The sequence below is a fragment of the Homalodisca vitripennis genome, unplaced genomic scaffold, assembly GCF_021130785.1.
Source record: "Homalodisca vitripennis isolate AUS2020 unplaced genomic scaffold, UT_GWSS_2.1 ScUCBcl_2211;HRSCAF=6734, whole genome shotgun sequence".
NCBI classification, from domain to species: Eukaryota; Metazoa; Arthropoda; class Insecta; order Hemiptera; family Cicadellidae; genus Homalodisca; species Homalodisca vitripennis.
In genome coordinates this window covers 7,560-23,063 of record NW_025778327.1, presented here as the reverse complement: position 1 = coordinate 23,063, position 15,504 = coordinate 7,560, and the positions used below count along the sequence as shown (strand labels likewise).

General features: G+C 34.1%; 2 protein-coding genes across 2 annotated transcripts in view; one reads left to right on the top strand and one right to left on the bottom strand.

The window, feature by feature from the left end:
* The window catches only part of LOC124371890 (T-complex protein 1 subunit gamma-like), a 43,266-nt gene extending 31,777 nt beyond the window's left edge, over nt 1–11,489 (top strand). The window contains exons 8-12 of the mRNA XM_046830258.1: nt 1,865–2,008; nt 3,061–3,258; nt 4,071–4,230; nt 6,086–6,198; nt 11,046–11,489. Coding sequence (XP_046686214.1) covers nt 1,865–2,008; nt 3,061–3,258; nt 4,071–4,230; nt 6,086–6,198; nt 11,046–11,156 — 726 coding nt within the window. The 3' untranslated portion in view covers nt 11,157–11,489. The remainder of the gene's footprint in view (nt 1–1,864; nt 2,009–3,060; nt 3,259–4,070; nt 4,231–6,085; nt 6,199–11,045) is intronic.
* Nucleotides 11,490–13,160: 1,671 nt separating this feature from the next.
* LOC124371891 (N-acetyltransferase ESCO1-like) lies at nt 13,161–15,166 on the bottom strand. Its single transcript, XM_046830259.1, has 3 exons — nt 15,031–15,166; nt 14,703–14,908; nt 13,161–13,402 (listed from the first exon to the last, which is right to left on the bottom strand). The coding sequence occupies exons 1-3, from the start codon at nt 15,154–15,156 to the stop codon at nt 13,258–13,260; spliced, it is 477 nt and encodes a 158-aa protein (XP_046686215.1). The 5' UTR covers nt 15,157–15,166; the 3' UTR covers nt 13,161–13,257.
* Between the last annotated feature and the right edge of the window lie 338 nt (nt 15,167–15,504).

Genomic DNA, 15,504 nt, shown 5'->3' with positions numbered 1-15,504 from the left:
TTTTTATTATAACTGAATTATATTAGGCAACACCAAAAAGTTATAAAACAGGACATTTTTACTTAAAATTAGCATTTTTATTGATAAAAATAAAAAAAGAATTATTTACAAAACTGTTCATATCAAGTAAATTGAAATTAAATTAAATACACCTCGTCGCGCTATAAAACAAGTTAAATATTTCTAACTAATCACAACAGTACCACACGATGAACAATAATAACGAGATACGTTGTAGATGTACACTTGACAACCAAGAAAGCAATAATACATGCTACAGATATGTTTGGTCACGGTTCTGTAGGAGAGACGCAGAACTGAGGAGCACGTGGTCGGAGTTAGACAAAGGGTACTCCCCTCCCCATGCAGCAGAGTGAAGTTCATTTATAAATACTTCCTTGGCAACCTTGATAACGAACTAAAACATTCTCCAAGAGACATAATTTATAATATCGGATATTACTGTATTTGGCGTTTTGGTCAAAGTCTACCATTCTAATATATCCGTCTACCGTGTGGGGAGGGTTAAGGGTTTGCAGTGCAGTTATATTATAAAAACAATAATAATCAGTGATCACGATACAATAAACGGAGTGGCCAGCATGATCGCATGATCACCAGACTTTAACATTTCTGATTTATTGCTTTGGGGATACCTGAAGGATACAGTGTTCAACGTCACCCTCACATACTGCTGGAGCTGAGTATTAAGGATGTTAACGTTACACCTCGTTACATGTGTCGAGTTCTACAAAATTTCAAAGATTTTCAACAATGTGTTGCTGCTAATGGTCACCATCTTGAGGATATTATTTTCAAACTTATTATAAAATATATAAATATAAATAATATAAAACTCACTACTAACATCTAAAATAAATATTATATAAAAATCTAATGGTATATATATTTATTTTATTATACTTATTATAAATGCTTTTTGAGAACGGCAAATGCTGAAATATTAAAGGAATCTATACTAAGAAGTTTACTTTATGTTTCTATATGAGTATTTATGCAATTAAACAACCCAAGTTAATATATACAGGGTGTAACTAAAATACACCAACAAACTTCTTGAGGTTGTTCCTGGTGTCAAACAAACCAAAAAGTTCCTATAAATGTATGTCTTAAAACGCATTGTTTTCCATCTGTCTTGTCTGTTTGTGCTTTTTACATTATAATTGTTTTCTAAATAACCATTAAAGGTAGAAAGTTAAAATTTTCTACATATGCTAATCTAGTTAAGTTCATCATTTAAATAAATGTCTTTGAATTTTGTCTATGAATTTCTTAAAAACTACTCCCTGTATAAAAAATGTACTAGAATCAAAATTCTAGTACATTTTTTATACAGGCAGTAGTTTATATATATATATAATTGGAAATATTATTTACCTTAAGATAAATGAAATATTAAACATCAACTCTCGAGTTTATATTGGTTTATAGGTAATATGTATACAAATCTACATTACACATTAAAAATAAAAAGGTTCTTTCCAAGATATTGGTATCAATAAACATGAATAGGTATCTTAAAATGTTTAAATTACTTGTTAAGTAGAATATTAAAGCTCTTTTAATGTATTAAAAATAGTTAAGCAAGTTCGTATTAATTTGATAATTTTATTCTTTAGAAGAATCCTATAGTTTGGTAATTTAGAACATAACATAATTAATAAAAGTACAGACTTACAGTTTTAAATCTTTAATTTTCTTACATACACACAAAGAAATGTATTACATCCGTAATAATATTTTGCTATTGACACAAATCATTTAATCTACATCTTATATTGAGTGTAATAGCTTTTATAATTTATTGAATTGTCACCAAAGTAACACTTATGAAACTTTGCAGGCAAACATTTCTGCTGTGCGCCGGGTACGGAAGTCCGACAACAATCGTATTGCTCGAGCCTGCGGTGCCACAATTGTCAACAGAACAGAGGAGCTTAAGGAAGATGATGTGGGCACTGGGGCAGGTCTCTTTGAAATCAAGAAGGTAACATTTTTATCTCCAAACTATCTTAACAGTGCCTGCTCATACGCTGGCACATTATATTTAATAGTTTTTTTTTATAACTGTTATACATTTATAACAATTGAACTAATACCAACTAATTATACTAGGAGAAAGTACAAAGTATTCTGAATAATATTTACATAGGCTAGGATTGTGTAGTAAGCATTCCTGCTGCCAAGCATATATAGCACAACTTTACCAGTTCAGTGCCACGTGTATTGTCAATCTGGCTTGTCCCGTTCATTTGCAGTGATGGTTTTGGCTTCACTGTTTTGTTCTTATTTCATTTCGTGTGATGGCAAGTTTAAGTGAAAAATGTGTAGGTGGTAAAATTTTGTGTTTTAATGTTGAGAACAGCTTACCAAGATGATGGCTATGGGATTAACTCAAGTGTACGAGTGGTGTGCTTGATTTCAAAATGGCGGCATGTCAGAACCTCAAAAAGTTGCTAAGTCAGATTGTATTGTATCTCCATTACATCTTTGCCCTTTCAGCAGATGTTAGACTTAAGGTAGAAAAATGTCACAAGGAGCAATATCTTGTAAGTAGGAGCTTTTGGACCGGTGTAATTTGATGATTAACCAAGTACTGCTAGACAAGTTGTGATTTGTGAGCTAGAGCATTATCATGATGGAGTTGTCAATTTCCTTGCATTTGTACTCTTTTGGCTTTTTTCAGTGAACAACATCATGTAACCGATGTACCTCTTTGCGATAGTCTGTATTATTGACTATTTGACCCATAGGAGTGAACTTTAATGTATAGTATATGATATGATAAGATGTGAATCCGGAAACTTTTTAAACAAATTATTATTCCAACATGAGCTGTGTACAATAGCCTTCTTGTTACAATATAAGTCCTGGCCTAAAAATTCATTGTTTTCTTTTTAATTTTCCTTAACTCATATTTGCCCATTGCCCCACTCATGGGGTTCCCAGTATTCTCAAGAAAGTTACCGTTGTATTATTTACTCCAGTATAGGCTTATACGGATTAAATAATTTTGACAACCATGTTCACCTTGTTCAGGTCGGGGACGAGTACTTCTGCTTCATCACGGAGTGCAAGGACCCGAAGGCATGTACAATCATGCTGCGAGGGGCCAGCAAGGACGTACTCAACGAGACTGAGCGCAATCTGCAGGATGCTCTTCATGTGGCCAGGAACATCATGCTGCAGCCCAGGCTGGTTCCAGGCGGTGGAGCAGTGGAGATGGCAGTGTCTAAGGTGAGTTGTCGGTCACTTTTTTATTTGAATGTAGGAACTCAAAGATCGTTAAAGTCGAATTACACAATTGTGTAATTGATTGCGTTATAGATCGGGACAGGAGAGCAAATTTGCATTGTGTTAGCACGCAACTTTTCATAAAATTGAGGAAGGAATTTTCCCAAAAGAATAAAATGATTATTAACCACATGCTGATTATGGTGAGGGTCAAAATGGGAGTTATGGAAAGGGTTAAATATATCAAATAATATAACACTTTTCAGATAAAAGTTCTGGAAATCAAAGTTAATTCAGCCCCTCAGCCAACTATGTAAAGACTTATTATTTAATTAAAAATCTATTTCATTGGTTAACACCGATATTACTATTTTTATACTCAACCATTTTTATGATCTTATATGGGTCTTAAAATTATTGCAGATGCCTCATTATAGTACATCCAAATAAGTTTTTTTTCATTATCCAGAAAAATTATCTCAAACTCTTTTGGCAACTTTGTTTAGATATTCAAAAGTGTTCCCTTTACAACAAAAACTCATTTGGATTCATATACAATACTTTAAATAAAGTAAATAAATAAAAAACTTACATACATAATTTTACAACCAAAAATAAGTTAGTTAAATTGTTACATTCTTTGTATGGGTTACAAACCAAGAGTCATATTACACCACACATAACAAAAACAGAATATAGGAAACATTTCTCAAACTCCCTAGAGAGAATTGTGTTCTTATATCCTTTTACTGTAGATGTCTTGTTCAGAAACTCTTTTACAAGCAGTAAGATACCTTGAATGGTTGTTGTTGCAGGCACTACTAGAGAAAGGAAAGAGTGTGGAGGGAGTGGCACAGTGGCCGTACCGTGCTGTGGCGCAGGCTCTGGAAGTGATCCCACGTACACTTGCGCAGAACTGTGGCGGCGCGAACACAATCCGTACTCTTACAGCACTCAGGGCGAAGCATGCCACAGGTGAGAGTGGAGTACATGAACATTATCGTTATAAATACCATAGGCTGACTCATCACAAAATCTCCAAAACTATAGAACGAATTTACGTGGGGCTTTGTTCATCGTCCCTATTATTAAGTTCTCACTAAGTAACAGGTTTTCACAGTCTAACTGCGGAAATCCGCTGTACTTTTAATGTTGATTTTGATCACATTCGAAAGAATTAAAATTATCATTGAGTTGCACATTGATCCTATAAACACCTAAGATGAATTTTCCTTGTATGACTTCATAATTAATTGCAGCAAATCTCAAAAACCCACTCAATCATAATTTTCATCATAATGGAACCCTAAACTAAGATAAGGATTTACATGAAACTGTACACATGTTCATCTTCCTTGTGCTTGTTCATCAAGTGTTTGGTTGAAAACTGTTTTAAAAGTTCATGTTTAAAGATTTAAAACATAAAAATCTGCTAAAACTTATGCTTGTAATTATTTTTATCACATTCAACATTTTTAAAACATTATAATTACTATTACGCTCTCAGAAGCCCACTATAGAAACTGTCAAGACGATTTTTTATATGTTTTTATAACCAATCGTGAGCACTTAGGGAAAACTGTGACAACATTCACATGGATTTAACAATCTTCATAAATATTGGCTTCAAATATGGGTTAAAAATTTAAAAATATGATGAATATAATTGTGCTCAATAAATCTATATTGAAACAACGAATTACGCTATGGAGATATGTGTCTGGTAAGAGAGCAATAAAGAGGGTGTGCGAAAACAGTTACTAAATAATAACATGATTAAATTAATTGAAATAAGCTAACACCAATGTAAAGGTTTCTGCCACTCCTACAGTTGGAAGTCGCAACAGTCCTCTAGTATTGCAATTTTAAGTTATCAAGGAATTTTTGTATTAGTTTCTCTGATGAAAATTGCAAGCTAAATGATCAAATTAATTTATTATAACAAAACAAAATTTTAAAAGCAAAATCAATTTTCTTCTTCTATACACTTAACAAAATCAAAATAAAATTTACTTACTTACTTACTTACTCCCAGGGCCATTTATATCGGAGGTGATATTTAGCCGCACCAACAAAGCTCTTCCATCTTGAACGGTCCTCTGCATCTTCCTCTGAAGCGCCCACCTTCTCCATATCAGCCTTCACCTGGTTCCACCATCTCACTTTCGGTCTCCCACGGGGTCGTCTTCCTTCTGGGTTACCGTACATTACCCTCCTCAGTTTGCATTCCTCTTCTCTTCTCAAAACATGGCCCAAAAATAAAATTTAGCTCTCTCAAAAAGTTTAAAATAAAATCCTATCTAATAATTTCCTTGAAATACTTTGTAAATCTTAATTATATCAAAAGATATTCACTTACAAAGTTTCCGGAAAATGTCCACTTCGAACACAACTGTTGCTTCTTGTAGGGACAAGTGCAGCTCCAGTAGCTACAAAATATATTCTCTACCTTTATTTAGTTATCAATTTTTTTTAAACAACCTAAAAAATCATAAACCTTCAAAATATATTGTAATTTTTTGTGATTTTAGCTTTAAAAGATCATTGTAATTTAAACTTCAGTAAGGTTTAAACATAGTTGAAGTAGTTGAAATTTGTTTTACTAATTTTTATTAATACTCATGAAACTTGTATAATGTTGTATAACGCTCATGACGATTTCTTAATGTAGTCAGCGTACAGTTCAGTCGCACTGGTTAAGTTAAGTGGTTAAATACAACAAGCATCCAGATTTCTTTATTAACTCAACTAGATTAAATCTTTCTGGTTAGAACCCGATACCATGTTATGTACGTTATAAATTACAATATTCTGTCTGTCCTCTGTACAGGTGGAACTAGTTGGGGCATCAACGGAGAGACTGGAGCAATCGTAGACATGAAGGAGTTGGGCATCTGGGAGCCCCTGGCCGTCAAGTTGCAGATCTATAAGACTGCAGTGGAGGTAATTAAACGTGCAGTGCTTATCCTATTCAACTAGAAGTCGGTTATATTGAAAGAGAAGATGTGGAAAGAGTAAAATATATGATAGTTACAAATAATGAAGGCCTGTGAGTTTTCTAAATAGTAAAAAAATCAATCTTTGTAAAAAAAAAAATTATAAATAGTTATAATCCTGAAGCCGCAAGCCAAATTTTCTTTAAGACAGAAATCTTACACGTTCCTGGGAAGAAGTTGCAGAACGATGCGTCCGTCAGTCTGGAAGGCTGCACATTGCTGTAGTTGAGAGACTGGCTAGAAAAGCTTTTCTATTTTGAGCCTATTCTTTGTTGTGATATTCCAAAGTCACCAAATGTGTTGTAGCTTGTAAAGCCTTTAAAGCTAAATCAAAACAAATGTTACACGATTTTAGTAGTTTTTAAATAGTTCAAACCTAACCGTCAGACACACTTAAAATAAATGTTACATCATCTTCAGTAACTATTATAGACCCTTAAAGTGACAACTTTGTGTCTTTATCTAGTTGTCTGACAGTTGGTTTTAGGTTTATAAAGCTAAAAAATATGTGATCTGAGAAAAAAAATTATCTAATACATGATAGAAATACAACTTTTATAAGATACCTTAAATTGTTTTACCAGTATCAGAAACGGGCAGGTTGTGGATTTACAGTTGAACTTGAACTTTGAAAGACTACATGTGGAAATACTCAGCCTATACTGTCTGATTTGATTTTTTTTCTTGGTATCCCTTATCCCCAGTACCCATGTATTTTTTCACAATTTATTGTACTTCCACGTGTGTTTTTTATTAGTATTAGTTAGTTATTTATTTTAGATTCAAAATTTGCTTTATTGCCTTTTAAGCAGTTTAGATTTTTTGTTAACCAAAGATACTCTACCTTGAATAACTGTTTGTTTCTCTTAGCTTTAACATATTTTTTTTTAATTTTTAATGTTCTCATATAAGAGTCAGAAAATAGAGTTAATCCTCCAAGCGTCTGTCACCATAATTTGCGATGACCTAGTCGTTCTGAAAGTGCCACCAGTGCAATGTATTACTCTCTTGTACTCTCCGGTTAAAATCACTTTGCCAGTTATTGTTATGTGTTGTATGCGATAATAGACTATACCAATTGTAAGTCCTTGAAAAGGTAATCAAAAACACAATATATTGCATGATATTTATTTTTATAATTGCACTACCAAGCAACAGTAATAGAATTTCTAAAAAATTCAAGTGTAGTCTAATACAGCTAGAATGGTAGACAATTGTTTTTACTATGTGCAAAAAACTTTTTTGTTTACATGTATAAATAATAAAATTTGTACGTAAACATACATGTATTATATAATATCTTATGTCATAAAATAGAATAAAGTACAGTAATACAATTAAGTAAACACTTTTTTATCAAACATTTCTTCTTTCCATAACTGAAAAGTTTTTAAGTAAAAAAAATATTTGTCCTTTTACAGCTTCTAGCTTCAAACACAGTTATGTAGAATAAATGCAAGTTTTACTAAATGTTCACTGTTTTGTAACGATAAAAAGGTTTCTACTAACTTATACACTAGACCTCTGACTTGATTGCGCGCGAGAGGAATGCGGCAGCCATTGCTGGGGCGCTTCTCCGTCACCGTCTACGACCCCAACCGAAAACATCGGTTCTGTCAACATTGACAGCCCAACCCTCTCAATATACGTCTTCATATCATAATATCAATATCATATAATCACTATTACACTATTCGTAGCCTATTCAACACATTTATTTTTTTTATAAATAGTTTTATTTCTGGAGTAAACTTTATGATGAACACTTGATACTTGGTAATTGGCAATAGAAAACACAATTTCAAATTGAAATTTTATTATTATGTAAACATAAACCAGAATAAGTTGTGAAATACATGAAATATATTGATAATACATTATAATACATTAGATCCCAAAATTTGTTTCACATTAATTTTTCTCGTACAATAGCACATTTTTCATCACCTTTGAATACAATGATGAGATTGCATAATTCTTTGCCTGTGGAGGTTGATATATTTTTACATAACATTAATCAATACAAAAGACTTTGTCAGAGGGATATAAACTGAGCTAGACTATCTAATACCTTACATATACACATTTAACAAATATATTACACTACCAATATTTTTATTAAGATGTTTATACTTTTAATTACACACACACACGCGCGCGCGCGTTCTTTTTGTTATGGCTTATCTTATAATTTTATTATAGTTACGTTGTTATATCTATATATATGTATCTGTTATTTATCTTTAGGCTTAATTATCTATTTAATGGAACTATTTTGGTGGAACACTGGACTGGATTGAATTTATTTTAATGTGTGAATATTATTGCATGTCATCTTGATTTAAACATGCACAATGTAATTGGGTGTGTAACCTGTATTGTTGCATGTAAATAAAATAAATAAATAAATAATAAATATGTTGATAATATATTATAATAGTTGGTGTATAATTAAAAAATATAATAAACAGAGTATTTTTGTTAAATATTTTATAAACACTGAAGTGAGAAGTGGTAATTTACAGTACGGTATTTGCCGAATACATAATACATTGTTTAAGTTAAAAGTTACAAGTTGATATTTGAGGAAGTTGATTATATTTGATTTCTAACATAAAAAAGGGAAAACAGCAGGAAATTTTGCTATTATATGTATATATATATATATATATATATATATATATATATATATATATGTGTGTGTGTGTATGTATGTATAAATAATGTGCTATTTTACGACTTACAATTTAATCATCACTTGTACTTGGAAGAGGTTGAGCCAGTTCACTGTCAGATATTTCTTCCTCACTGTCATCTGACACTTCACTGTCACTGCTGTCCATTCCGCCCAACTCAATCACGAATTTGTCGATGGCATCTTCCATCAAGCCGTCCTGTTCCCAGTAGTGTTGTTCTAGCTTCAAGGTGTGGTTTGTGAAGCCTTCCCAGTCGATCTTGCTAACAGAACTTTGCGCTTCTCGTGTTGCCTCTTCCAGTTTCGTTAGTGACAGGTCTCCTCTTATGTTGTTTCCTTTCACCACTCTCTTGATTTTAGCCCAGGCCAGCTCAATTGGGTTTAATTCACACATGTAGGGTGGTAATCTGAGAACCGCATGGCCTCGCCTCTTCAACGCCACGTCGATGCGATACACCTTTTCTTTAGGTTTGTGCTTTTCTATCAGCTCGTACAACTGAAACTTTTTCATATCTGCTGAGCATTGTATGTTGTTACTCTGCAGCCAGTCTATCATTTCCTTTTTCACAGCGTACTTTGTTGGCGCCTTATTTTCTTGATGGCAATGATAGGGTGCATTGTTCATTACAATAACACTTTTTTCTGGAAGGTTAGGCAGGAGTTTTTCTTCAGCCCATTTCTCAAAATTATTACCATTCATTTGTCCGTGGTAATCCCCCGTCGCTTTACCCGCCCTAAAAATTAAAGCAGCCCCTTTAAGAAATCCATCTGTAGAACCCGCGTTTACAACAATCAGTCTGTTAGATGAACTTGTGTTCGTCAACACACCAGGCACTTCATCACTACTCCAGCACTTCCCGAATGTCAAATTGTTGTCCACCCATGTCTCATCAATGTAAAATATTGGTCTTTTTTCATGTCGAAACCGTTGGATATCTCTCAAATAACGAGCACGCCAATTAACTATGTCTGGCCGCTCGATAAGAATTTTTCTTAGTTTGTTACAACCGTTTCCACTTAAATCCCATTTGGTGCAGGAGTCTTCGTAGGGTTTCTTCTTTCCAAGGGAAGTCAAGTTTTTCTTTTAAATCAATTAACAGTTTAGGAACAGTGGGCACTTTCTTCCTCACTAAATAAAAGTCACTCACCACATCTCGAACGACTCTTCTATCAAAATCATCCATATGAAATTTCTTCTCCTCCGAGTACGGCCTTTTCTTACCAGGCGTAGTTAAAGGTGTCTCTCCAGCTGCATCTCCTTCCTTTCTAATGCTAGAAATTGTCCTCACCGAAACACCAGTGTAATTCTTGACTCGCAAATTGCTCTGTTTCATTAAGTGCTGCAAATTACCAGTTCTCGCTTCTTCGTCACACTTACTTATCACTCTCCTTATCACTTCTCTTGCTTCACTATGCACAGTCTGTCCTCTTTTACGCACCGACGCCATTCTCACAACTAACTAGTAGCTACTGAGCGTGTAACAGCGCTAGCGCAGTGACTTTCCGTGGCGCCGTACACAAACATCGTGAATAGTACGTGCGGTTGCTAGGCAACGACCTATTTGGCCCAATCGCGGAGCGGACCTTCCCCCTCACCCCTGTGTCCCCTCGCACGCAAACAAGTCAGAGGTCTACAGTACACTTATTTATATGTACATAGTTTTTATTCTGAATTGCTGGTGGAGACCTTCCTTTCTTAGTGGGTCTATAAAAAATGATCACATTTGAACCTCAAGGATCAGTCATATAGGTGAATACAATAAACCGAGACTAAAACAATTTTAACAACTATTTTAACGTGATGCGTAGGTATAACAGGAAGCGGACTGACAAAAAAAGTGGCTGAAAACAGCTGATGGTACCAGAGCGGTGCAACACGTCCAAAAACCAGTAAAAAATGGCTGATGCCTAGTTGCTTACCACTGCGAAATGTAAAATTACAAGTTATTAGTTGTTTGCCAGATCAAGGGTTAAGGGACTGCAAGGTACATAGACAAGGCATGTTTCAATAGCATATTTATTTTATATATTTTATAGTTATCTTCAAATGCATTATCAATAGCAGTAAAAGTTGAAATTGATTACATTTTTTGCTCTAGACTGCCATCCTTCTGCTGAGAATCGATGATATCGTCTCTGGTTCAAAGAAGAAAGACCGAGATGGAGAACAGAAGACAGCTCAGCCCACAGAGGAGTCAATGAAAGAATAGAATCAGTATTCCCCGCCTTTTGAAACTAATTTATAATTTTCCTTAATCGTAACACCTGTGATCTTTTAATTAATCTAATCTGTGCGTACTAATTTTTTACTTCCATAATATGGCATTTATTTTTTTGTTTTTACTATAGGTAAGTTCCTGGTGAAATTTGTCCAGATTGTTTTTTATTGAGTTGTTCCTGGACAAATCTTGTCCAACTTCCTCGTTTCTCTGTTTCCACAAGCACAATGAGGCAACACTTATGGTTATCCTAACCATGATAATAGAAAGGCTGAAATGATTTTGTAATTGAGTATTGTATTAAAATTACACTATAAGTGCCTACGTTTTGGAGTATTTTTTGTCCTTTGTGTAATCCTTAATAGTTATGGGACTTATAATTATATAATAATTATGGGAGAAGTCTGGAGACCCTCTGTTAATATTGTAATGGCATCACATTAGAAAAGCTCAATTCTGCACACCTTTATGTCACGTTATGACGTACTTTTTGGGCATAATTACAACTTCGTTCACAAACCTAAAATGGAGGATTTTGGGGCAACTCAGAAATTTCAAATGATTTCAGAGTGACCCCTCATTTTGAAGATCACACATTGTACTTAATAATGAGTTAAAAGAAAACTAACAATGCAAACTAGAGGTCTCCATCTTAACCTAGTACAAAATGGTGACTAGTTAAAAGTTTTATAAGTCAGAATTAACAATTTACAACCTGGGCAAGATTAAAAATCAAAGGTAAGTAGTAGACTAGTAAAAACAACTGATTAAATTTGACCAAGTCCATAACTTGTGGAATGTAGTTAGGAATTCCAAATGATTTTTAAATTTTGATATTTAAACCCATACTTTGCATTGATTATTTTCTGTATGTACTTGTGTATTTTATGCAATAAAATAATAATTGAATTGAATTGAAATATTTTTACTTCGCTAAATTTTTATATAGGTTTGTCCTTAGTCAAAAACTAATTTTTATATAACTGAAAGTACAATTAACACTGAAACCATACTTTACTAAGTGAAACAGACGCACCAATAATATAATGAAACAAGTATCTTGGACAAACGATAAGGTGCGAGTGACTATTTGTGAATATTCTAGGGATTGAAACAGTCCATACGGACTTTCCTGGGTTTATCTCCCCGATTGGATACAACTCCAGAGGCTCGCCTCTCTGGGCAAGGCAGCGCTCGATGAATTCACTGTAGACTAAATTTAACTAATAAGGTCAGTTATATTTCATATATTTCTTGCGTTATGTAAAAGTAGGCTACTTTTGCCAACATGAAAAAATTGTTCATTTAGAGCAGATTAATCAACATGTCAATTACTCTCCAGTAGCTTCAGGAATCTTCCAAAGCTTTAGAGAACTAGAGTCAAAGCCATGACAAAGTAATAGTGAGTTAATGGATCACAAGTTAAGGAGTCAAGTTTTACAAATTGTGGCAAAATTTATTAACATGTTACATCAGGGTCGGTTATCTTGCAGACTGTCACCCATGTTTCTTATAGTCTTTTGCCATGTATGACAGATCTAAAATGGATTGTGGACAATTTATCATGTACAAAACCAAATTAAACAAGTTGGTAAACACATACAGTATATAAGATTCATTGTTTTTAATTCCTAAGTATTAAAATATGTATCAGGCTCTTTTTTGTGTGTAACCACAACTTTGGAAATATAGATATAATAAAAAATTAATAACGCAATATTTTTTGCTACAGTAGAAGGTACTAATTTATTTCTACACTGTTTTAACAATCAAGGAAATCTACTGTGTATATCTTATTTAATTAATTAATTAAATGTATTCACCAACAATATCTGGAATAAATTATTATATTACTATCCATCATAAAGCTAAAGTTCTGATTACAAAAGGACATCCTGTAAGTCCATATGTGCATTTTTGTAATATATATCTCTTTTTATAACAATTAAATTGATGTATTATTACATATTTTGTACAGTAAATTACTGTTATTTTTATAATGTGTAATAAATATTTACACAATAGTTTGGTCCACTGTATTCCGCTTCTATTTTCAAATAGCTTAAAATGGAATTGTACTGTATATGAGCTATTATTGCCGCATTCCAGTTTTTCCACTATATAAGGGCACTGCGTTGGTTTTAAGGAACATTTTAGCAAATGCTACTCCTGCATCAGAGATGTCGTTGAAGGCAAAATCTTTCAGTTGTAGTTCTTCATCTTCATAAAACATTTTCCTGCCAAAAAAAGTGTTTTAGTACAATAAAACTTCACTCAAGATTATACTGTAATTTAATTTAAATTTTATTAAAGTACCGTTTTTATTTATTTTTTTTACAATGGGAAAAGTGCTAATGCACCGTCAGTGAATTTCGCTGGGACTCACACTAAAAGCTTCAACGGCCCAAGCATTACTCCCTCCTGTGACTGCTTTCTGCATTACTTCAAAAGGGTGCCTACTTAAGCCAAGAGAGAACTCCTACAGTATCAGGTCATTGGTTGGGCAACTCCGGAGCTGAAGCCTATTACCTTTCTTCTAATTTCTTGGTTTTCAGCACCCACTTTACATTGGCAGAGACACTATTCCAAATCTGTCTGTCTGAGACTATTTTCCGCACAATGGTCCGGTAAGAGCTGGCCTACGGCTATCTCGAGTCCCCTTCTTTCATTTTCCCACCGTCAGCAGAAGAAGAACATTTGGTCGGAAGAGGAACCCATGCTCTGCATCCCCATAGGGATACTCCAAGCTTTCAAACTTATTAATCTTAAACAGGTACACTCCAAAGTTACCATGCTCAGTGAAGCCAACCATAAATAGTAGAGGCATATTGTAAACTTCCATTATTACAGTTTTAGAACTGACTTTATTCAATTAGGACAGTAGTGCAATTTGGTGGGTCCCTTTGAGGTAGCTCAAGATGTGAACCGTCGCCTGTGCCGGGTGGTCATGTTGGGTATCAATTAACATTAATTAGTGGGCTGGCATGCATGTTACTTTGAAAAATCACTACCATGTTTCTTCACAACTCTTGAGGATGCTGCACAGATACTTCCAGGTGGCTGATGCAATGGCCGAGAGGCCATGCAATAAGACTTTCTTATCACCCATAGTATTTCAAACTTACATGTTCATAAGATCCCATAGGGTTTCTTGCACATTTATTAAATAATTTATTTAAGAAATAACGTGCAAAAAGTTCCAGGACTTTGGTTATAAAAACGTAATAGAAGTAAATTTTGAAAATATATATCTTAAAACAATCTATAACATGTAAATTATTCAAAACTGAACGAACATTAAATTTGGTTCTGTGCTTAAAAAACTTAAATTATTTAATACTCTGTAATATGTGAGCACAGAGATACTCCTCTGAGGCAAATATTTTGGAAAATTCTTGAAAGGAATTTCTTACTTTTAGCATCACACTTTTCATTAAATATGCTATGCTATTATGTATCTTAAATCTATCATTACAGCAAAGAAGAAGCACTATAATATATCAATGATAAGGGGAAACCAGTTGGTTAGTGTAATACCTCACAAGATGGCAGAGACAGGTGGCCAAGTGCTGTCTCCTCATGCTGACATGGATCCACAATCGGTTTACACCGACCCGAACCGGAACCGGATCCTCTTCTAGGTCTCGATATCTCTCTGTCTCCATCAGAATCCGATTCGCCCACTCCATCTTTTCAGCGATAATAAGTCCCACCACTCTACGTGAAGACACCACGACCATGATCTGCACACAGACCTCTTAACATCAGACAATGTACTGTATGCATTATGGCGAGAATGATGTAATTCACAGGTTTACAACTTCCATCTCTACATCTACAAACATATAAACTATCATTAGCATACCTGTCTGTTGCCTGGTTGCACATAGTGGAAGAGATCATATGCCATCTGATCGCCCACACCCAGCTCTATGTCCACAAACCGTAACACATTCTCTGCCTTCATTTTCCAGTGATGTCTCTCCAACATCGGAACATTATAGATCCACTACAGTCTCTGTGCTGTTTGGCCCCCACCACTCTGCTCCTCAGCATCTCTAGACCCTTCAACATACGGTTGATTGACATTTATTATACTTTATGGCTGATAAACATATTGAAATAAGTAGAAGTACTAATTAAAAAGGTTCACAAACTATTATTCCTGAGGGGTGGTCAACTCTTACCCTCAGGAACATGTTCAGTTCCAAAAGTGATTAGATTGGCAACTTATTAGTCAAACAACATTTTTGTAAATACACATTATTTGCGGTAATTTTTTCCTGTGCTCTATACAAACAAATAATTTGGCTGGATAAACATGTTTATCATAACAATG

Coding starts and splice junctions, on each gene's coding strand:
- LOC124371891 (XM_046830259.1), bottom strand. CDS start 15,156: ATGTTGGAGAGACATCACTGGAAAATGAAGGCAGAGAATGTGTTACGG. Junction 14,909..15,030: donor TGCAACCAGGCAACAGACAG/GTATGCTAATGA, acceptor GTCTGTGTGCAG/ATCATGGTCGTGGTGTCTTC. Junction 13,403..14,702: donor TGTCTCTGCCATCTTGTGAG/GTATTACACTAA, acceptor TTTTTTTGGCAG/GAAAATGTTTTATGAAGATG.